We start from the raw sequence: 24,608 nt of genomic DNA on the forward strand, positions 1-24,608 counted from the left end.
ATGGATGGTTGTCAGCTGGTGTTAATTTGGAAAAATGAGCCATTGTGCTTTACTATTACATTTAGAATGGATTGTGATTGGTGTTTTCACTGAATAGTTCTGGGATATGTATTTTTTGCAGACATTTGAATTGGGATTGGCTCCAATTGCTGTTCTCTTAAGAAAGGACATGAAGTTGGCAGAAGAATTTTTAAAGTCTCTTCCCAGTGACTTCCCCAGAGGACAGCTTGAGGAATTGAGGACAAGCCACCAAAATTTGCAGACTGCTTTCTCTTCCTTCAGCAGTGTGTCTTCAGAAAGAATGAAACATGTCATGCTCGCAATTGACTCTGAAATGGTAGGCATCGAAACATTTCATGCCAAGTCAGCATTTGAATTTTGAAGAAAATCTGATTATTTGAAAAATTAGTCATGAGATGAGATGAAGTCTTTTATTTTCAGACTGTTAGGGCCTTGAAACAGAACCATTTTTTGTAGGAATTTGAAATTTGGGGATTGACAGAAATGAAAACATGATTTTATTTTCTAGTCTAAACTAGCAGTTTCCCATGAAGAATTTCTGCAGAAACTCGAGTCATTCTCACATTGGATATCAGAGAAGAGCAAGTCTGTGAAGGATATTGAGATTGTGAATGTACAAGATACTGAACATGTGAAGAGAAGTTTGGAGTTTCTCAAGGCAAGTTTCAAGATAAATGAGATAAATTTATGTACATTTAAAAACTTCCAGATTTAATATAACAAATGTTTACAAAAAAATGACTTCTAAATCTAAATGGATTATTTCCTTTGTCTCTAAGAGATGTTTATTCGTAGTTGACAGAACCATAAAATAATCCCAACTCTATGGGCGTCATTCCAATGCTTTCCCAGCTGCCTTATCAATCTCTTACCACCACTGACATCTTAAGATTTGTATTTATTTATGTATTAGTCACATTAATAACTATTAGAATAATAGTTAAATTATTCTTATAAATACAACATAGTTTTTAACATGAATAGCATGCCTCATGAATGATGTTTAGGCTCCTGGCCTGTGAGTCAGAAAGCTGAAATTCTAGCTCATTGAATTTATGTTTCAGATTCCCCACTGGCTCGTTTATGTGCAACCACAATTACATGGATATTGTAAATATTAACAAGTAATATTTTAACGTTGATTTTCCCCTTTAACATGCCAAATGTATGTAAGTTGGGTTTTTATCTTTTGCTGGAGTTACATTTTAAATGTGATATGGCAGGCAAGATTAAAATATTCTTAGAGGAGGGGCGCCTCAGTGGCTCAGTCAGTTAAGCCTCAGGCTCTTGATTTCGGCTCAGGTCGTGATCTCAGGGTTGTGAGATTGAGCCCTGCTTTGGGCTCTGCAGTCAGCGGGGAGTCTGCTTGAGGTTCTTTCCTTCTCCCTCTGTCCCTCCTCCTGCACTCTCTCTCTAAAAAATAAATAAATTAAAAAAATATTCTTAGAAGAATTGTCTTTCCATATAATATTAATTACCATAGTATTTAAATAATTTCATCATTACCATCTGCTAGTAGGTGATGAATAGATTTTTGACTAAATGGATCATGAAAAAAATAATAAAACCTTGAGTCCCTTATATAAGAATTATATTTTTAAAATATTGTTAATGCTTGACTTACTTCACTTAGCATAATCCCCTCCAGTTCCATCCATGTCTTTGCAAATGGTGGGTATTCATCCTTTCTGATGGCTGAATAATATTCCATTGTATATGTGTACCACATCTTCTCTATGCATTCATCTGTTGAAGGGCATCTCGGCTCCTTCCACAGTTTGGCTATTGCGGACATTGCCGCTATGAACACTGGGGTGCATGTGTCCCTTCTTTTCCCTACATCTGTATCTTCGGGGTAAATACCTAGTAGTGCAATTGCTGGGTCATAGGGTAGCTCTATTTTATAACATCTCGAGGAATCTCCATACTGTTTTCCAGAGTGGCTGTACCAACTTGTAAGTCAAGCAGAGAAAGACGATTATCATACGGTTTCACCCATATGTGGAACGTAAGCAATAGCACGGAGGACCATAGGGAAAGGGAGGGAAATCTGAAGGGGGAGAAATCAGAGAGGGAGACGAACCATGAGAGACTGTGGACGCCCAGAAGCAAGCAGGGTTTCCGGGGGAGGGGTGTGGGGGATGGGTTAGCCCGGTGATGGGCATTAAGGAGGGCACGTGCTGTGATGAGCACTGGGTGTTACACACAACGAATGACTCACTGAGCACTACATCAGAAACTAATGACGTGCTATACAGTGGCTAAATGAACATAATAAAAATAAAAAATATATTGTTAATATAAACTTTATATTATGGCTTACCTCTCATTTTATAACTTGTACTGTTTCGTTCACAGAACGTGTTAAAAGACCTTGGACACACCAAAGTGCAGCTGGAGGCCACCGCCCTTGATGTGCAGTTCTTCATTTCTGAATGTGCACAAGACCTGTCTCCCAACCAAAGCAAACAACTACTGAGGCTCCTAAATACCACTCAGAAATGTTTTCTTGATGTGCAGGAATCAGTAACTGCCCGGGTGGAACACTTAGAGACTCAGTTGCAGCTAGAACAAGATCTTGATGATCAGAAGGTTTGCCTTTCTTTGTGGAGCTGGAATTCTTTGTTTTTAGTTCTTCCGTGTGAAACCTGTAATGTGGATACCCAGGGATCTGGAAGGGCAGTAAGTGGACAGGGTATAATGTAGAGATGCTGGAATATGTAACAATATTGTTTTCCATAAGAATGCTACAGTTTATTTTAATTTTTATGACTCCCTGAACCACTGTTTTCAAGTGGGAGTCTTGATTTTTTTCCTGGGAGTAGGGAATATGGATGCACTCAGAAATTTCGATACGTTGGTGACTGTATGGATAAAGAAGGTTAAGTATCTTTTTCCTCTGGGAGGTAGTAGGGCACAGCAGCACAGGGCATGGGCTGTGGAGCCAGACTGGCTGAGTTTACATCCCAGCTACACTCGGTCATGTGTGACTTAGGGCACGTCACTCAGCCACGGTTTTCTCAGTGGCAAATTGGAAATAGTAACTGTGCTTACCTGGTAGTATTGTGAGCATTGATAAAAGAATGGATATAAAACACTTAGTACTTTACTTGCCTGGCATGTGTTAGGCTCCTAGGAAACATGATCAATGGCTATAAGATGCATAACTAGTGTATCAATAATAGGAAAATGAAAGATGCAAGTATTAGTATTGATTTTCTAATCTCTTAATTTAGTGAATTATATTAAGAGTGCTACATCTAATAATAATGAGCAAAGGGATGGCAATGGAATTAGGCATGGTGATTAAGTAAAAACATTGCATGCAGTGCTCCTTTTATTATATCTTGAAGCACCTAGGCATTGTCTCTAGCATGATAACCTATATACACATATCAAATATGTTAACAGACAAACCACAACTAACTTCTGTTTTGATATCCTTTTGCAGAATTAATTGTGTGTGTTGCAGGTTTCGAGAGCTTAAGAACATGGAATGTTTCTTCCTGTCGGTCAGAAGTTCCATCTCTTACACATATGCATGGCCAGTATTCTACTGAGCAGTTTCATCCAAACATGATCTCCTTCTTTGTATATGGGACATGCTCTTACTTTCTGTGTCACCTTGCTCAATATGTACCCCACTGCTATCATGTTTACAGCATACTCAGAAAAGCTTGCAAGATATGTTCTAATGTTGCAGTTAGAACTCGTAAAATGTGCAGAACTTGCAAAATGTGTTCTAATAAGGAGTAATCACAATAGTGAGTTTATGACCACACATTTAAGATGCTTTGATTTTGCCCCGCTTTAGATTGTGGCAGAGCGTCAACAGGAGTACAAAGAGAAACTCCAAGGAATATGTGACCTCCTCACCCAAACTGAAAACCGCCTCATTGGCCACCAAGAAGCCTTTGTGATTGGAGATGGCACAGTTGAGTTGAAGAAGTATCAGTCCAAGCAGGAGGTAAAATTTGGTTTTGCATCAGCAGGTCTATGTTGATACTAAGTTTAATTACTATTATTAGCAAATCATTTTAGCTTTTCTGAGCCAAGGTGAGCTTTAAACTTGATACTAAGAGTTACATTTCCAACTTTTTTTTTTTTTTTAAAGGTTTTATTTATTTATTTGACAGAGAGATAGAGAGAGAGCCCAAGTAGGCAGAGAAGCAGGCAGATGGAGGGGGAGAAGCAGGCTCCCCACAGAGCAGGGAGCCCGATGTGGGACTCGATCCCAGGACCCTGGGATCATGACCCGAGCCGAAGGCAGCTGCTTAACCGACTGAGCCACCCAGGCGCCCTACATTTCCAACTTTAAGAAAGCCAGTAATTTTCTTGACTGTGTTGGTGAGATATTGAGGAAAGGCGATATAAAGTAAGTTGCTAATGGAAATACCTTGTGTGGGGAGTTAAAACTTGCATCCACTTAAGGCCAGCTCACTCACTTGTACAACAGGTGAAATAGGCATTCGTTTGGGTTCTTTCTCTTTCTTCACTGCCTATTCCTTTCCTCTTTCTCTGCAATTTGTCCCTCTTTATCAAACGAACAAACAATAAAGATGGGTAAAGATAGCTTTCTTTTGGTGTCAGGAGAAAGAACATTCTCATTGTAACTAGATAGCTCTTGGTTCAAGTCCCAGACACTCCACATTGTTAGCTTTTTAAAGAATCTCTTCAGGCCTCAGTTTCTTCATCGGTCGTACTTCGCTGATTATAGGGGTTAAGGAAGTGCTGTGTGTTAAGTAAGTGACTATAGCACAGTTCATGTCGCATCGTAGTGGCTCAGGAAGTAGTATCTCTTCCCATTCAAATACTTCGAATAATTTGATAAGGCTTAAATTAAAAATATGGGAAAATAATGTGAAAGTTCAAACACAGTATAATTTGGAGAATGAAAAAACAAAGTAAAGGAGGAAGAGAAGAGGAAAAATTCCATAGAGAGATCTAGACAAAGGGAAGCTATAACTACTGAGGAGAGATCTTAATCTTGAGCTTCCTAGCAGCTGGGGCAAAGAAGCAAACATTGCATATTAGAGAGCCTTGGGGTTTAGAAGAAGTTATCTTAGTTCACTGGGAGAATTACTTTGTTTTTTATCTTGAATAATAGATATATGTTAAAAAAATAAATGTTTAGAAACTGAATAAATAATATTATCGTGTCTTTAAAAGCTCTTATAAGTGTGCTCACATAATGTGATAATATCTGGTGTGTGTAAATTTGTATAGATTATATTATTAAATTCATTATTTTCTTATTTTAAAAGATTTATTTATTTATTTTAGAGAATGAGAGAGACAGCAGGAGGAGGGGCAGAGGGAGAGAAATCCTCAAGCAGGTTCCCTGCTGAGTGTGGAGCCCGATATGGGGCTCGATCCCAGGACCCTGAGGATGGTGACCTGAGCTGAAATCAAGAGTCAGCTGCTTAATCAATTGGGCCACTTGCACGCTCCTTAAATTCATTATTTTCAGTGTTTTACAAACCATATCCCTTTGTGAAACATGAAAATCTCACACCTTTTTTTAATGCTGTTTGAGATTTCACATTAAATTAAATATTGTGATTTAAGTAAACCAACTCAAATTGACTATGCTTTTTCAACCTATAAATAAATTTTTAACTCTCCTCTGCTCACTCCCTCTTTTAGAATTACAACTCTGGAAGAATTAAATAGGTAATAATTTAATAAGAGTTTTTTTCCTTTTGTGTTATAAGGAATTACAGAAAGATATGCAAGGAAGTGCACAGGCTTTGGCAGAAATAGTGAAAAATACAGAGAACTTCTTAAAAGAGCATGGCGAAAAGCTGTCACGAGAAGATAAAGCTTTGATTGAGCAAAAACTTAACGAAGCCAAGTTAAAATGTGAACAGCTTAATCTAAAGGCAGAACAGTCCAAAAAGGAGCTGGATAAAGTTGTGACAACAGCAATCAAAGAAGAAACTGAAAAGGTCCTATTCAAATATGTGGTACACTATTGCTTTGTTGAAGATGATTCGTGTTAACAGCTACTTGAATTTTTAAGTGGAATCAGGTGCCAGTAAGCAGTGCTTAGTACCAGAGACTAGAATTGTGGGTTTCCAGTTATATAATTGACCAAATATTACAGAAAGTTTGAAGAATTGGCTTTGTTTAGCTTTTTAAAAAAAATTTAAGTGGGATTGCATGAGGACTCCTCAATTGTCGTTAAAATTTTGGAATGTGTTTTTAAGGATAGCGGGAACTTCTGAGTAACTGTCTCTGGCTCAGTTCAGTTTTCAGCATGTGTCCGTTTTTAGTATCCCCACTCTAATTTTAAATGATCTTAAATATTTACTTTGGGAATGTCTTGAAACTAGTGCCTCAACCAGCATATAAAATACCTCCTCTGAACTTTCTCTCTCCAGGTTGCGGCTGCAAAGCAGCTGGAAGAGAGCAAAACCAAAATAGAAAACCTTCTGGACTGGCTGTCCAATGTGGACGAAGACTCCGCCAGGGCAGGGGTAAAGCAGAGACAGGTAATCGAACAGAACGGGACCCATTTTCAAGAAGACGATGGCACGTCAGTGATGGGAGCGGAGGATGAAGTTAATGGTAACCTATTGGAAACTGATGTTGATGGGCCAGTTGGAACCACTGAGGAGAATCTGAACCAGCAGTACCAGAAAGTTAAGGTTTGTTGTTCTAAACAGAGTGATATTGTTAAATTCTCTCTCAGGTCTGTGAAGATAGGGGCACCACCTGAGTTCGTTCTTGAAACCTTAATGACCACCGAGAGCTGAGTCCCATCTTCTAGGTGCATCATTGTGTCAGATATAAGTTACTGTGAGAACTCGAAGCAAGTCAGAAAGAATGAGAACGAAATCATTAGATGTGGCATTCTTCTAAGGGAAGCAGATTTGTGAGAAATTAATAGAAATAATGATAGCTGATATTAATTAATAGCAAATAGATAGCAGTTAAGATGGGCCCTGCAGGCTCTCCCCATGTGAATACACTGAGTCTCTGTCTCCCCCCTCCCAACCCCCACTCCCTGTGAGGCCGGAGGCTGGATTCACATTTCACGGGTGAGGACGCTGGAACGTACAGAAGTGAAATAGCTTGCCTGGGTGTTCACATCTAGTGCAGGAGCAGAGGCACCTTTCGGAAAAACCTTTTTCACAGTGTCACATAATTGATCATTTTATTTCTGCACGTGGCCTTTGTCGTCACCTGACTGGACTTGAGGTGCCTTTGCAGTTTTGTGTGTTTTCCTCCATGTCTTTGTCTTTGGAGTCTTTGGAATAGAAGGTTTTTATATTATAGGAAATACAAATTAAACCAGAAGAAGAGTGGAAGTATTTATTGTATTTGTAGTTTCCAGGGGGCTATTCCAAACCTTATTGTAAGTATCTCTTAAAATGAAAAATTTAATGAATTCCTTTAGGAGTGTCTTATGAGTCAGTTACAAAGAAGTCAGGAAAGGTTAGTAAATTGACCCAAGGAGTGAAAATACCAGTGGGCGGATTCAAAGATAAAGAGGCCTCGCAGGAAAGCCCTTGTTTTTAGCCACTGCATGATGTTTGCCTTCTGATCTTTTTGCTTCTAAGAATATGGGTCTCTGAAAGTGTTTTAGAAATTCCTAATGTCCTGGCAGGGTGGAGAGATAGCCCAAGGGCCTGGCCAGGGGTTCTGTTTGTAGCACTTTCTAGTTGTGCCACATGTCCTAGGCCACGCGGTTTCTTCCTTCAGCCCAGATTTCCTCATTTATAAAAGGAAAGGGGTGGATCAGATAGTTTATAAGGTGTTACATATGTCTGTGTAAGCTACTGTGTGCAGAAGACCCACTGGAGAGTAGTGTGTGATTATAGTTCAAATGTCTAAGAACACAGTCTGTGGGAGAAAAGTTCTTTGGACGACAATATTTATTGTGTGCCCATTATGGGGCAGGCATTTTTATAGACAGAATACAAATGTCAATGAGACTGTTCTCAGCTGACTAATGGGGATCATACTTGTAAGTGAACAGTTTTCCTACAACAGTGCTTCTCAGTCCTGTTTATTTCATAGTATACTTATTCTTATTAGCCCTTGTTGCCAACACTGTTCCAGGCGTTTGGGATTCCCCAGTGAGCAAAATAAATTCCCTGCCGTGGTGCTTGCATGTGAGGATAGTGAGGATGAGAGGTCAGGATGATAGTTATTTATTAATGACTAAATTTTATGCACTATGGGATGTTAGGAGGTAGTCCTCTTTTGCTGCAAGAAATGAGTTGGGTATGGGTGGGTGAGCATGGGTCGGGAGTCACCTATCAGCATTAAATAGGATCATCTGAGTAGGCGTCCCTGACAGGATGAGATTTGTGTGAAGCCTTAGAGGGGATGTGTGGGAGAGATACCTGAGGGAAGAGCTGTTGCCAGATGAGAACACCTAGGGGAAAAAGCTCCTATTGTGCCTCACAAGGTGGGGGTGGAGATAGTGGTTTGAAAGAGTGGGGTTCCTGGAGTGGGGTTGGGGGTGGACCAAATAGTCAAAGAGCTCTGAGATAATATTATCAGGTCATTTGGCTCCCTGTAAACCATTATGAGAAGTGTGGAAAATTACCCAGAAGGATTCTTATCCTTTTTGCCATATTTGTATGGATATTGGGGTGGATGGGAGAAGCTGCTGTGGCTGCAGAGAAAGGGACTCCAGCTACCTGAGGCCCACCAGCTGCCCTGAAGGCTGAGGACATAGTGGCTCTGCACACCGGTCCTCTGCCTTCAGAGTGGATTTTAATTCCTGGCATGTGCCAGGCTTGCCAGGACGTAGTCTACACACGTGGTCTCATGTACTCCTTTCAGCAGACCTAGGATGTGTAGGGATCATTGTCTCCTTTTTCACCATGTAGGAAGCTGATGCCCAGTGAAGCCCAGTAGCTCCAGTATTCTCTTTGATTATATATGTTCCTCCAAACCTCTTTGGGCTTCTCTGAATGCATATTGTTCTTGCTTAATTATTGTCCTAGGGGTTTTATAGCCTTAAAATGAACAAATTCTCTTTTTCCTACTTAAATGTCTTCTCAGGATCATTTCTTAATAAAAAATATTGTATATCTTTGCTCAGTAATTAGCTAAAGACCTCAGCAGTCCCTTCAGGGTGGTTGTCAGGCAGCAGTGACTAAAATGAGATCGTACTATAGATGCTTCCAGAATTGGAAGAGAAATTCATCACATTTTTTCCAAACTTCTCAAAATCAGTACTTGTCCTCTGTGACTATCTAAGTACTGTTCTAGAGAAGATTAGAAAATCTCCATAAAAATAAGATGAGAGTGGTCAAAGCTTGCTATCCTGGAATGCGCCCATGCAAGCGAGGGAAATACTGCACACCTTGACGAGGTTAAAGAGAAGCCAGTTGCCGGCCTGTGGATCATTTAAGCCTGTCGGTCCTGAGGCGACGGGGGGCTCTGGACAGGCTCCGTGGAACCCCGTCACTGCCCTGACCTCACCTGAGGCTGATGTGTTTTCACGCAGGCCCGACATGAGAAGATCGTCTCTCAGCACCAGGCCGTCCTTATGGCCACGCAGGCTGCACAAGCCTTGCTCGACAAACAGGGCCACTATCTGTCTCCCGAGGAGCAGGAGAAACTGCAGAGGAACGTGAAGGAACTGAAAGCACACTACGAAACCACGCTGGCCGAGTCGGAGAAGAAGATGAAGTTAACGCGCTCTCTGCAGGAGGAATTAGAGAAGTTCGACACCGACTACAGCGAGTTCGAGCACTGGCTGCAGCAGTCAGAACAAGAACTGGAAAACCTGGAAGCAGGCGCAGACGACCTCGGTGGCTTGATGGCCAAACTGAAGCGGCAGAAGAGTTTCTCAGAGGATGTCATTTCTCACAAAGGGGACTTGAGGTACATCACCATTTCTGGAAACAGAGTGTTAGAAGCGGCCAAATCTTGTAGCAGGAGAAGCGGCAAGACTGCGCAGGATCACATCGATACTTCTGCGACCCACAGAGAAGTCCAGGGCAAACTGGATCATGCCACCGATCGGTTCCGGTCTCTCTACTCCAAGGTAATTTTATTTTTAGATCAGCTTGTGACTATAGTTTTCACTCTGTCCTCTTCACTTCGGTTTTGGAATTAGAAGCGAGAAATCTAAGAACTGAAGCAGAGGACATAAGGTGGTTTTGTCCTCATTCCCCCTTTCTTATTCATCTGCTTACTTCAGCAAATGTGTTTAAAGGTTAGAAGCCTCAAATTATCTATTTAGTTTTTTGGGGGGAGTGGTTTCCAGGCAGCCTTAACTCTAAAACGCCAACATCCGATCTGACCACCAGGTGGCGTTTATGTTTTGGTTCCAGACCCAAAGCGCGCCTTGCTGATTTGCCCCCTCTCAGGCTTGGGCCTGAACTTTCGTGTCAGATCATTTTCCCTTCACCAATACTGCACTTGTTTGTTTTGCAGATGTAGTTGATCAGTGCATTATTTTAATACTTCATGGCTAACAGACTGTTTCAGCTTCTCCTTGTGGACAAGCAGACGTTTCGTTTAAAAAAAAAACCCCACAGAACTAAGAAAACATTTCCCTCTTTACAGTATAAGCTGAACAGACTAACCAAGTCACCCAAATGGTTTGAAGAGCATCATTGGTTATTGGCCTTTGCCCATTCTGATCTAGATTATTTGCCTCCTTGTACAACTTCAGTCTTGGGTGACATGGAAATGATTTATTAAGCACTTTGAAAACTTTCCCATCGAATACATAGCTATACACATGGTCCATAAAACTCAGAATGTGTCCTGGTAGATTAGCCTCCCCTGGTGATTGATATCTGAATCCTTCATTCTGTAGTAAGACCCAGCCCTTGTAAACATGTTTTTGAACTGGTATAAATCTAGGACTATCTCTTCGTTTTTATGGTTACTTTTTGAAGATGCTTCTTCACATGAAGGAAAATATCTTAGTCCTATCGTTTTCACCAACTTTGGTTGAACTCTGGTGTTTTCCAAGTTGCCTAACTCATAGGTCCTAAGGTTTTTAACACCTATACAGTGGGATTTTAATCCCTCACCCTTAATCTCTTCTGATTTTTTATTTTTATTGTTTTTTTAGTGCAATGTCCTTGGGAATAATCTTAAAGACCTGGTGGATAAATATCAACACTATGAAGATGCTTCATGTGGACTTCTTTCAGGGCTCCAGGCCTGTGCGGTCACAGCGAGCAAACACTTATCTGAACCCATCGCTGTGGACCCTAAAAACCTGCAAAGGCAATTAGAAGAGACCAAGGTAAGAGAAAGAGACAGAGAAGGAGAGACAGAGAGAGAGAAAAGTGAGAGATCCAACCCTTCAGTAGCCTTGCTGAAACCCATCTGCTGCCCCACACTTTTGTGATCGTTTCACTTTGGAAAGGGGAACAGAGGATGGGAAACACACTTCTCTTTCTAAAGGGAGTTGGGGCTCCAATTCATAGTCCATTCGTTTCTCTTTCTAATGAGGTTGTATTTTCCGCTGTTGTTTAACTGGTTTGACACTGCTGTTAAGGCTTGTATCCCACCGCTCCCTCCTCCCTAAAGGAAAACCATATTACCCTGGCCACTTATTTATCTTTATACTTATTTATTTTGTTCATTATCTTTCTCCTCCATTGGAAGTAAGTTCCATGAAGGCAGGTGTTTTTCTCTCTTTTTGTTCATTTCTATCTCCCCAGCACCTACAAGAGTGCCTGGCCCAAAGGAGGTACTCAGTAAGGGTTTGTTCAAGAACGAACAGGTGGAAAGGAAGAAGGGATGTCACCGTCCCGTTTCAGGTCTGAGGACCAGGACTGGTGTTCCTGTTGAGGGTCCCCATGTTTCTTAGAGACATAAACTCTAGTTACTGCCTAGCACAGTTCTCAGAAAGTCTACCTGCTCCTTCAGAAGTGCAGGCTTGATGTCAGACTTGAATAACTGCAGAACTCTCAGCATACCCACAGTGGCGGAGAGAGTCTCTCCGTCTTAAATTTAAAGCATATTTTAGAATCTTAATGTGAGGGGAGATCATTTTTGAAGTACTTTACTCCTGTTCCAGATGACCAATGATTTGGAGTTTGAAAGTTTCAGTCCATAAATCAGTTCTGTGTCTCCTTTTAGCAGGTGGGTAGCAATCATTGCTGCCATCACTAGAAAGTCAACACAGTATTGCCAGTTCAACAGCTGCCTTCCAGAATTCAGCTGCATCTGCACGTTACAGAATCAGAAGTCATTATCATGCTATTAATGGGCAAAACGGGTGCCCTCCCGAGTGAGCTTAATGCTAGGTATTGGCCTGAGACTGGCCGCTTCTGGCTGGAAGAAAGCTAAGTCCTAGCCAAGGGTGAAATGTGGCCGGCTAAGGCCCAGGCAGAGAGAAGGGGATGGGAAGTGTGGGCTGGGAGGAGGGAGGTGAGGTGCAGGCAGGCAGGACGGAGGGCGCCGCTTCTCTCCTGGGCTGAAGAGTTTACCCAGTGTCACCTGAGGATCCAGGGAGAGGTCCTGCTCTAGTTGGTCATCCCCGGGGTGGTGTGGCTTCCCCGGGGTGGCTCCCTTCCGTTGGATGTGTGTTACCAGTTCTGGGCCTCTTTGTGTTTATTCTTTCCCATGAGCACAAGACCAGGTGTGTCTGAATAAAGTTTCCCGGTCCCACCTGATCACTGTCGAAGGACAGTGTATGTGGTAGCGGCAGAAGAGAGGCTGCAGTGTAAAGGCCTGTATTTTGGTAGAAGTTGCCAATAGCATAAAATAATTATTAAGATTGCCTACGTGACATTCAGTTAAGAAGTCAGGTATTTTAGTATAGGAAAGTGTACACACTAAAAACAACACATTTTAAGTTAGGTCTCTATCAGGAAGCTGATTCCATCCTATATGAAAGTAATTTTTCTATTAACTAGAGCTAAAAGAAAAAGAAGAACCCAAAAGGATGTAGTGGTTTTTAAATTAAACAGATACCTGTCCAACAGAGGAAAACTTTCTTGGTATGGGCTGCGGAAGAAGACTCTTCTAGTCGTAAGACAGCCAAAGTGATGTTAAAGAGGAGAGCAACATCTCAAAGGAGAATAAATCCTAATTAAGCCGCAGCGTAATTTTAAAAATTAAATGTGCAATTAAAGTTGTTCTTGGCATATGTTCTTACTTTCCTCACAGACGACCTCAGCATGTAGCAAGGATACATTTTTAGGAGGATTAGGCAGTTTCCATTTCTTTGATTTTTATTAACATTTAAAAATTATTTTTCTTTAACAGTAATATAAACACATAAAGACTACCACAGAAAAATCAGTTTTCTCTACATTTATAATACTAGCATATTCTATTGGATAATAAATGTAACTTGGGGGTATCCAAGTCGGTTCGTTCGAAACCTTTCTCTCCAATAGCACATTGTTATTAGCATTATTACTCAGAGGACTGGTAGCTGTGTTGTCAACACTCTGATACCACTGAACTGTAATGATGTGAAGACAAATGTGAAGACACAAAGATGTGAAAACTCTGCCTCTCCCCTTGGAGAACTCACATTCTAAAAAAAATTTTTTTTGGAGGTATTCATAACCTTATTTCATCTCTTAAGTCAGTATGCAATGCCCACAAACTGTGTCTGTGGTGTAGACTTCAGCTTGGTTCTAGGTAAAGTTCCTGTCGTGAGGAATTGTTTATGCTTCCTGTAACTAAACCTGTGAAGAATCTCCTAGACAGATCCACTCTGATAGTGTCTTTGGCCTCTTGGGACAGTTTTAGGATCTGGTACACAGATCACAAATCCCACGTTGGCCATAGCTTGCTAAGCCTTTTGACATATATGGGCTGCCCGGATGTCATTTAAATTACTTGAATATGAAAATTAGTTGAGGAAATTTTTGCCATTGGCTGTAGACATTTGTTTTAATCTGAAATGAAGGCTGAAATAGAAGAGGATCTTTTTGGATCTTATACCTGATATTTTAATTTACTTTTCATTCATTTACTTCTTCTAGAAATCTTTCTCAGGGCCTACTATGTGTCAAGCACTGTGCTGGGCGGTGATAAAAAAAAGCTGAATGGAATAAATTCCTCGTTCTCAAAGAGGTTACAGTCTAAGAGACAAATCCAGTAATATTCACAGGGTATTTATGGGAGCTCCTGCAGGGACTACTTAAAAACTAGGGGTGAAGAGAAAGTTAGGGGGTTGCCCAGCTGACTGTTAACCAGTGAACAAGAGCCAGGCTCAGGATGATGGGGGATAGGTTGCGTGGGAAGGTTAGCACGTAGAGATGTTATGCTGGGTCTAGCTTGAGCAAATAGCTAAGAAACAGCTGTGGTTTTGGACATTTCTGGAACAGGAGGTGGAGGAAGATGAGATTGAAGATAGAATTAGAGAGTAGATGTCATTGGACCTTTTATTGAATGCACAAGTCTGTCGTTTTTATAACGGCAATGGGAAGCTACTGGGAGATTTTAGAGAGGGGAACGATATGGTCAGGTATGTATTTTAGATAGAACACACTGGGGGGCTGTGTCCGGAAAGAGATTGGAGGCAGGGAGCTCAGTTAGGATGCTTTTTTCAGTTGAGTGCAGTGATCCAGAATTACAGAGCAGAAGTCTGCTTTTAAAAACACCTTAAGCAGGTAAAATTGTCAGGACCCGATGGTGGATTTGCATGTGGAAAGGAGGGTTGAGGAAGAGTCCAGGAAGAACCTCAGAGCTACTACTTGGGTCATGAGATACAAAAGCAGGAGAAGTGCAGGTGTAGGGAGTGAGATAATGAGTTCAGATTCAGTGTTCTGAGTTTGAGGGGACTGTTTACACCCAGATGGAAATGATCAAGAGGCAGTTGGAAACCTGGGCCCGTGGCCAGGGATGAGTTCATCTACAGTTGGGCATATGGGAATTTGAATTTGAAATCCGAATGTGAGACTGGAAGAGGAGCTTGAGTAGCTCCAGTGAAGTGAAAGCCAAGCATAGGGCCCAGGTGGACAGTTAGCCCGTTTGGACACAGATACATCAGAGGTGTTAGGAATGCAGGGCCGGACTTCTGGAAGATTTATCTGTGGTTCTTGCCTCTACCTCTTCTCTCTTCGTTGTAATTGTTGAACCACATGTACTTAGAGAAATGGGGGCCTCTATTCAGCAAATTCAGGATTACAGTATCCTTTCTGAAGCAAATGATGTTGTTAACCTTTTCCACTTTCTCTCTTCCTATAACCTTTGGGGACAGAATTATTCCAGACCCAATTCCAAATCCCTGATTACATCTGTTCTTTTTCCCTTCTCATCACTTAAGTATACGAACTCTCCGTGATTCCTTATGGCCTACTCCTCCGGTGTTTCTGTGCTTGCTCCTCTAGCAGTCTCTCCATGGGTCTTGGCTTCTAGAACTTTATGTCTCGTTCCAGCCTGTGTTCAGAGTCACTTCCATTTCCAAGTTCACTGGGTTGTTGTTGTTTTTTTTCTTTCTATATGAGGATCCTAAGAGCTCTTTGAAGTCATAAATTCCTGAACAGACTCTCCTTTGCTCCTAAACTTGCTCCCACTTTTGCTTATGAATTCCATTAATTGCCTAGGCTCAAAAACACTGGACACTTCTCTTGTCTCTTCTTTTTCCTTGTTCCTGGCTCCTCACGCAGTGATGTCCCATAGAACATTCTGTGGCCATGGAAATGCTCCATAATGTCTCCAATATGGTAACCACTCATCACCCTTGGCTACTTAGGACTTGAAATGTGGCTAGTACAACTGAGGAATTGAATTTTTAATTTTATTTGATTTCATTTTAAATTTCAAAAGCTCCTTGTAGTTAGTGACTACCATATCTCACAGCACAGCTTTAGATAACCAGTTGTCAAGAGACCCTCCCCACCTCTGTAGCCAGTTTTGCCTTCCCAGCCCAGAAGGGCCTCTCTCCTTTGTTACTGCTGAAGTTTCCCCTAACTGGTGTCTCTGCTTCATTTCTTACTCATGTCATTTACCCCACACAGTGCTACAAATTTAGCCTTCTCTTAACACAGCTCTGAGCATGTCAACCCATACTCAGAATCCTTGAACGACTCTCCATTGCTGCAGGATGAAATGTAAACTCTTTAGCTGGACAGTCCTATTGCTGTTTATTCACCCAGACACATTCTCTACCTGGTTGGGACTCTCCCCTGTCCTGTGATGTTTCTGTCCACATCTTTGTTCACTCTGCAGGGACATGTCCTCCCTCTCCACTTCTGCCTGTCTCCGTCCACACTTTCTTCAGGACCCAGCCCAGTACCACCAGCCTGGAGGTGGTCCTCATTTCCCTCTCCACTTACCCCTCCTCTCAGCTTCCAGTAGCACTTACAGTTCCTGATGTAGATCATAAGATCCCTATGGGTGAGCTTTGTGTCTGTTTGGTTTTGTATTTTCACAAACCCAGCAAGATTTTTTTGAATTTGTTAGATGTTAAGTAACCTTTGTTGAGTAAACAGAAACAAATATGACTTTGTATTGAAATGGAAATCCTTAATTATTTCCTTACCTGGAGTTAGAAATAGTCCCAAAGGTGTGGGGTTTTTTTTGTTTGTTTGTTTTTGTTTTTTTGTTTTTTTTGAGTTAGGTTGGTTTTTGTTTTTGTTTTTGTTTTTGTTTTCAGGTGGTTAGTGAGGGTATCATCCAAGGCTATGAAAGGGGATGAAGGGAGATCTCAGGCTAGGGGTAGAGGGTTGCAAGATCAAGAATCAGGCCAAGTATCATGAACATATATATATGCTCAGTGGTTTATTTCAAGACTGAATTGGTATTATCCTCACTGGCTGAGGCCTTTGCTAACACCACTTTATAACTGGCCCTATTCTAAGGACTCTCGAATAAGTTTATAATGACGAAAAGATTTTTATGTCTAATATTACTTTATCGTACTGTAAATAATTTTTTTAATATTGGAAATATATCATTTAATCCTATTGAGTATAATTGAAGCATTCAATCCTCCAGGCTCTGCAAGGACAGATATCAAGTCAGCAGGTTGCTGTAGAGAAACTGAAAAAAACGGCTGAAGTGCTTTTAGATGCCAGAGGATCTCTACTTCCAGCCAAGAATGATATCCAGAAAACACTGGGTAAGTGTTTATTTCCTTGTTTGCTTTCTCACGGGTAAATTCTCAATGAAGGCATTCTGCTACAGAGAACATGCTCACCAGTGTGTATTGTGTTGCTTATGTCCTTTCACTGAGAAATGGTACTTCCCAGTCTGGGAGGAGGCATGCCTTTTGGGGCAGGTATATTGGGAGTGGGGGTTGTGTACTTTGAAAAGAGTATGTTTAAAGTTTATTTTTATATTTAGAAAATGTAACAAAAACTCTTTATGTAATATTTATCACAGAAAGTAGAACTTAAGATTCTTTTGGTGGATGGCATTGGGCAGAGCTAAAACCTATGGCCAAAAGAGACTCACTGAGGGGTCTTTGTCGAAAGCAGGAGCATGGCATTAAGAGACATGCTTTAAAACAATGTTCCCACCTCTCCATTTTCTAGGAGCCTTTGAGTGGTCTCACAGGGCTCTGATTACCTCAGTTTTCTCCAGTGATACCAGAAACTTGTATCCAGTCATAGTGGTGCTTCTGTGCCCTCTCACGTTAGAGCTGGTATCTCTTGAGAAAAGAGCTATTACATGTTATTCTTTGTATCCACTCATCGTATTTAGTTTAGATTAAATGCACAGTGGGTATCAATAAATGTTTGCCCTCTTACTGTATTTTTTGCTTTGACTTTGTGGCTTTTCATACTACCTAATGTGTAGTTCAAGGTTATTATATATTTCTATGCATGAAATAAACGCAATGTTTTATAAGATGATTGGACCTGTGTTTCACACCAAAGCAAGTATGAGTTAAAATCTGAGAATAAATTTTAGATGAAGAGAAGGATGGATCTTTGCTTTTCTAAAACCAGTCCTTAGAAGGAAAACTTTTTTTTCATTCTTAAAGATGTCTAAAATTTTTGAACATGCATATATCTTTCAAAAATTTCAGCATATACCTTCATGTAGGCACGTGTATTTATAAGTTATATACAAATATTACTATCTTATCACATCATGTGTATTATAATTATAAAACACAAAAACATAAAATTTTAACATGTAAGATAAAAACATGAATGGAAGTTCTAATATTTTGTTCCTATATTCCAATGTACCATCTTGTCATCCCACATTGGCAACTACTGCTATTAAGGACTTGGGCATGGACATTTGGAGGAAAAAGAAAGACTGTAATATATATGTGCTTCTGTTATTTGCAGAGGCATTTTCCCCATTGTCAAGTGTACGTAGTTTTGTTTTTATTAGCTTAAGAATTCACATGTTACACATTATTTTAAGACTTTAAAACTTCTATCTGGCATAAGTTTCTAGGAATATGTGAAAATATATTTAAGATATAGAGGAATTTCTCTAAGATCTGTCTGACCCCTAAGAAAACCAACCACTTAAAAAAATAACAGTCTTAGAGTAGATTTCATTTTGTATTCTTTTCTTCTAAAATAATATTTACTTAGTAAAAGCAAGAATTCACTTCAGTGACAATATTTCATCATTAAGAAATACAAAAATAGTAACACTCAAAATGTGTTAATTTTAGTACAATAGCTGAATTTGCTTGGGAAATCACTTTTCAAGGCTAACCAGATTGCTGATTTACCCTGCTGCTGCCTAGAGTTGCCCAGTTGAGAGGCAGCTCACCTGCTAATCAATCACCACCTGCAATTCAGAGTATCTTCTCTTGTGACTTCCAAAGAAGGGCTTATATTTGAACTTGCTTCTTGTTTTGTCTGCTGATAGCATCTTGGTGCATATTCATTGCCTTCCCCTGCCCCGTCTGCACTCTCCTGGCTTCATCGTGTTCTGTGATGGGACCATTGACTGTCTCTTTAAATTATCTAAGCTTAACCTCTCAATTCAGTGAAAACTTGTCAAAGTGTTTTTTCATGATACATTAAAACAATCAAAGAGAAATATTGCTTCTATAGATTGTGTTCCATGGGCCAAACACAGCATGTAAAATGTTTTACTCTCAGAGCGGGGTTTGCAGTCAGAGTTTTCTAATTGAACATACAATATATCCAACTAAAGCAATCAGAAATAATTAAAATACTTTTCTTTTTTTTTTTAAAGATTTTTTTAAATTTATTTATTCATAAGAGACAGAGAGAGAGAGAGAGAGAGAGGCAGAGGGAGAAGCAGGCTTCCCACTGAGCAGGGAGCCCGATGCGGGACTCGGTCCCAGGACCCTGGGATCATGACCTGAGCCGAAGGCAGACGCTTAACCATCTGAGCCACCCAGGCGCCCCAAAATACTTTTCAAATTATTGGACAATAAGTGATAAATTGATGATTTATTCCAGAGAGAGATTAATACATTAAAAATCATTGTTCTTTGAACTTCTCATAGGTCTACAGTACAGAATGTAGGATGTTAAAGTAATAGAACTTTCCATTTGAGTGAAAACTAGGCTAGAACAGCCTGTTTTTTTTAACATCTTAAGTCTTCAGAATTGAAAGAAAGTTAATCTCATCTGATATAGGTCAACCTGTTAACCTTATTTATTTTTCCCTTTGGTCTGCTATTAAACTTTTCAAATAAATTCTATTTATATTTTAGAAACATAATCTCAACCTATCTTATTTTAAGTGAATTTTCATGATTTATTTTCTCATTGTATTTATCTGTTTTCTCATCATATGTGCATCTGTCAGTTTCTGTGCTTTCAAGTACTTTGCTTAGACTGTGAAGGGTGACGAAAGCTTAAGTATATGTTTGAGTGTGTGTGCGTGTGTGTGTGTGTGTGAGAGAGAGAGAGAGAGAATACCTGCTGCGCACAAGGGAGAGATAATTTTTATATGTAAAGGTTAATTCTTGATAAATCTTTTTATAGCTGTGTATTGTCCTTGAGAATAGCTGCGTGTGACTGTCACCTTTTTCTTTTTTCCATGTGGCTATCTAGTATGGCTAATTTGAAAATGTCAGATTGAGAACCAGCATTTACTCTAAAGTTTAATTGTTTAGACCACTAACACTTCTCTGGGGAAATTCAAATGTTTCCTCATCCCAAAAGCTCTTCTCAAATGCAGATGACCTATATATCAACTACTGTTTAAAAAATACTTCAGTTTTTTTATATTCCACTGAGATCTTTTTTTTCTTTTGTTAAGGTTTCGGATGGTGCTCTGATTCTGCATTTTGAATTTATCATTTAAAACTTTTTCTTTTTCCAGTTTTGGTGTGGAAATTGTGTGACTCACCTTAGTGTATTTTTGAAAAGGAATAGGGCAAAGAGAGCTTTGTGGTTAACACTTCCTGATCTTTCTGGACTAGATGACATTGTTGGGAGATATGATGATCTGTCCAAGTCTGTTAATGAACGAAATGAAAAACTGCAAATAACCTTGACCCGCTCACTGAGTGTGCAGGATGGCCTGGATGAAATGCTGGACTGGATGGGAAGTGTGGAAAGTTCTCTGAAAGAGCAAGGTCAAGTGCCCTTAAACTCTGCCGCTCTTCAGGATGTGATCAGTAAAAACATTGTAAGTGACATTTAAAAAGAAAAAAAAACACTTTTAGATTGAAAAAAACAAAACAAAACAAAACCCCACTTAAAAAGTCCCAGGGATGGGTAGATTGAAGATAAACTTAAGGATAAAGACAGGAGGTTTCCTGAGTATAACTGTGAAAAGTAGTGCTTGCACCGAGACACATGTATGAAGCAGTTTTTCTCTGAAGAAGTAGAGAGAGAGCTTTGTATGCTTTTTCATGAATGTAACTCATTATAGATGGCTTACACATACACGAGGCCTAGCTTGTTCATCACAGCTTCAGCCAGCTGCACATGAGGTTAATCAGATCAATCTTGTTGTTGTCCAGCCTTTTAAAAATTAGGACCGTGGATAATCCCTCGGCTCCGTTAGGTCTCGGGTTGCTGAGGGGCAGCCGCCTCCTGCCTCGCTCAGGCAACTCGCCGGCTGGTCTCCGTCCTGTCTTGAAGAGATTTGGGACCGTGTGCCTCAAGGGGCAGAGCAGACTGGTCAGTCAGCCCCAACACTTAACCTTCCTTAGTCACAGGCTGTTCACTTGCATGTTGTTACATATGGTCATTTTTTAACACTCTGTGATGTTCTTTGTAAACCTCATTATAAAACACAGGCCGTATTTGGTTCATTTCAGATGTTGGAACAGGATATTGCAGGTCGTCAGAGCAGTATAAATGCCATGAATGAAAAACTGAAGAAATTCATGGAAACCACGGATCCATCCACTGCATCCTCACTGCAAGCCAAGATGAAGGACTTGTCTGTCCGCTTTTCAGAAGCAAGTCGTAAACACAAAGAAAAACTTGCCAAAATGGAGGAGCTAAAAACCAAAGTAGAACTCTTTGAGAACCTCTCAGAAAAGCTCCAGACATTTTTAGAAACAAAAACTCAGGCTCTCACTGAGGCAGATGTGCCAGGAAAAGATGTTACTGAATTGTCTCAGTACATGCAGGTATGTCTTCCTTCATATTCACGAGGTTGGTCAAGCTCATGAACACTTCAGACCAGCTTTGTATTAGCATGTATTAGCAGCATTACAATTAGCAATCATCATTTTTAATTGCTGATGGATTAATAAGGATCTATGCTTCCCTCCTTCAAAAATCCCAAACCCCATCTTCTCCTTAAAGCCTTTGCTCATTGATTAGAAATGAACACCATTTCTCACATATACACTTTCCACATATTAAAGATGATATAGGTATCATATGCCAGAACCCACAAAAGACAGACTATAAGGAATGCATTTTTATTTATTTTTTATTTATTTATTTTTTTAGTTAGATAAATGTACTATCTATTTATTTATTTATTTATTTTGATATAGTGTTCCATGATTCATTGTTTGCATATAACACCCAGTGCTAAATTAAATAAATTTACTTGTGTTCTCTTTCAGACAGCCTAACTGCATGTTTGTTTATATTTAGAGTACTGACCATAGGCAGGGTCATTCTTCTGTGAAATTCTGAGTAGAGCCATTCTGGTCCCATACGTACCTCTTGATAGAATGCCATCTGGAGATCTAACAACATCTTAGATTGATTGAATATCTAAATGCTTTGTAGGAATCAACTTCTGAATTCTTAGAACACAAGAAAGATCTTGAAGTTTTACACAGTGTTTTGAAGGAGATATCCAGCCATGGCTTGCCAGGTGATAAGGCTCTGGTTTTTGAAAAAACAAATAATTTGTCAAAGAAGTTCAAGGAAATGGAGGATACCATCAAAGAAAAGTAAGCACCACTTAAGAAATTGGATTTTAGTCTACCTGATACTTAAAGAATGAATTATTTTTATTTGCTCATGTAGATACCTGAGACAAAACTTTGGGGATAAGCATTGGGCTACTTTGTAAGTGCTTTTATACTGATATATATTTTTTGGCTATTAAAATTAAGTGCATTTTTGTTAGAATATTTAGGAAGGAAATTTGATACTTCTTACCTAAAAGTACAAAGCATTATGTAGAAAAATAGTGGTGGTAGTGTATTACTGAAAATAATCTAAAATCACTGTGGTCTCTGAAGCCTTTGGCAAATACCACAATTTTATTTGCAAAATCAGAAATAACATTGAAAGATAGCTCATGGTTCATTGCTTTTGGGGCTTAATTCAGAAACTGCACAATTTCAATATAGTTTTTGATGGCCTTTTTTTTTTTTTTTTTTTGGTAAAATCGTTTACTTTTTAAAGAATTGTAGGTAAGAAATGAATCCGTGAACAAGCAAGATAAGAAACAAGAGAATGCACCTGAGTTGAGCTAAAAAGCTGTACTGGGATAAACCTTGTGACTAGACTTTCTATTTCTGATCTCATGTTAGTTTAGAATATACGTCAGGTTTTGCTAAAGACCCCACAAAGATAGAAAATAGTTGTCTTTTAACTCTTCTTTATTTCTTCAGAATTCTCTGCCGAAAACTTTTGAGCACTGTCTATTACTATTTCCAGAGCTACATTTTCCATCTTGTCACGTAATATTTAACTCACATCACATGGAAACGATATTCTTGGTTTTCCGAGGTGAACTCTAGGTGGTTTCTTCTTCCAGAAGGGTTCAGTTTTAAAACCATGTAGTCATCAGTAATTAGTCCAGCTGCAGTGGACCCTTCTGTGCCAGTATTCCACACACGTGCACACGGGCACATGCCATCCACATGCCACCCACATACCAAATGGAACCTCACAGCTGTTCATGTGCTGGGCAGGTGCCCTCCCTCCGTGGTGCTTAGTATACAGAAAGATCCATATAGTTCACTGTGGAGCTTTCTGAGTATCTGTCAGGGAGGCAGTCAGTACCATTCTTTAGTCACTAGGCCTCACCTCATGTTTGGAGAGTTCAATCTGGACTCTCTGAAGCACCTGGTTTATTCATCCACTAAAGTGACTGTAGTGTCGTGTAGAAACCACTAGGTGGCGGCATATTTTCCTCAGATCAGTGATTTGTAAATGTTTCCCTGCTGGTTCTGTGCCTGTTGGCATTAAGCACCATATAAAGTGGACAGATCAAAGCTTGCTGAATCTAAATAGTGTTAAAACTGTTTATATAGTCCTAGAGTTTATGTAGTATTATAAAGTGCCATTACCATATAGGTTACGGATTTCTTAACTGGTCCTATCTTTGTCTATGGAGTGTGCCTCAGGAATAGAGTAGTTACTTAGCTGATTTCACTTGGCACCTATGAGACCTTTCGTCCTTTTATCCAGGGTTAGAGTTTGCATAGGAGAAGGTTTTTTTTTTTTTTTCCTTAATTGTAGGCCTGATACAGGAATAATAATTTATTTACTAGTAATTATTCCTTCGGAGTATTTTCTTTCTGTGGCTTAAATTCTTCAATAATTTTTGTTATCTAGAAAAGAAGCCATATCTTCTTGTCAAGAACAGATGGATGCTTTCCAAGTCCTTGTTAAGTCATTGAAGTCATGGATAAAAGAAACAACGGAAAGAGTTCCTATTGTGCAGCCTTCTTTTGGTGCAGAGGATTTAGGAAAATCTTTGGAAGAAACTAAGGTGAATTATTATCTACTACTAATTTCTTCTTTGCCTGTGTGAGTAATGGGAGGTTAAAAGACTATTAGTGCCTTCCTTTTATCTGATAAGTTAGATCCCCATTTTATCTTCAGTATATTTTGGTGTTATTTGGAAATCATGACATAGCTCTAATCCTTTTGAGGAAGAACACAAATTTTGAGTTAATTTGCTTTTTAAAAGAGATGTATTAGTGAGTTGCTGACTGTTCTAGTACCCAAGTTTTCTTCCCCACCAAATCTGTACTTACTTTCAGTGTTTTTTTAAATACCATTTCTTATAACGTTATGTAAAAGATCTTCGATTCAGCATTTAACTCTAGCTCAGATATATCACTGTAACCAGCATTTGAAGGTAGAAGCTATTTGAATCTCTAGTACAGATACTGTACAAGTCTTTTGTCATCTGATTCAAATCATAAAACTTATGCCCAGTTATGGCGATTTTCCCACTCCAACTTTGTGGAGATATGTGTTTTTAAAAATTCATTGAAATTTTGAGGATTAAAACTCACTATTAAATAGAATTCTGAATTCCCTTTTTTTTTTAAAAATCGTTTCTAGTACATTTCTTCT

General features: G+C 39.6%; 1 protein-coding gene across 21 annotated transcripts in view; it reads left to right on the top strand.

The window, feature by feature from the left end:
* The window catches only part of DST (dystonin), a 470,596-nt gene that overhangs the window by 338,922 nt on the left and 107,066 nt on the right, over nt 1-24,608 (top strand). For 15 of the 21 annotated variants that reach the window (XM_032409610.1, XM_032409591.1, XM_032409594.1 and 12 more), the window contains 13 exons: nt 122-337; nt 530-679; nt 2,380-2,613; nt 3,836-3,988; nt 5,736-5,969; nt 6,405-6,671; nt 9,491-10,033; nt 11,075-11,251; nt 16,915-17,038; nt 20,294-20,502; nt 21,140-21,457; nt 22,074-22,240; nt 23,859-24,015. In XM_032409610.1, the coding sequence (XP_032265501.1) occupies nt 122-337; nt 530-679; nt 2,380-2,613; nt 3,836-3,988; nt 5,736-5,969; nt 6,405-6,671; nt 9,491-10,033; nt 11,075-11,251; nt 16,915-17,038; nt 20,294-20,502; nt 21,140-21,457; nt 22,074-22,240; nt 23,859-24,015 (2,949 nt within the window). The remainder of the gene's footprint in view (nt 1-121; nt 338-529; nt 680-2,379; nt 2,614-3,835; nt 3,989-5,735; nt 5,970-6,404; nt 6,672-9,490; nt 10,034-11,074; nt 11,252-16,914; nt 17,039-20,293; nt 20,503-21,139; nt 21,458-22,073; nt 22,241-23,858; nt 24,016-24,608) is intronic. The other 6 variants (XM_032409604.1, XM_032409605.1, XM_032409606.1 and 3 more) reach the window with 1 other exon arrangement.

This window comes from Phoca vitulina, unplaced genomic scaffold (assembly GCF_004348235.1).
Source record: "Phoca vitulina isolate PV1807 unplaced genomic scaffold, GSC_HSeal_1.0 scaffold11, whole genome shotgun sequence".
Classification (NCBI taxonomy): Eukaryota; Metazoa; Chordata; class Mammalia; order Carnivora; family Phocidae; genus Phoca; species Phoca vitulina.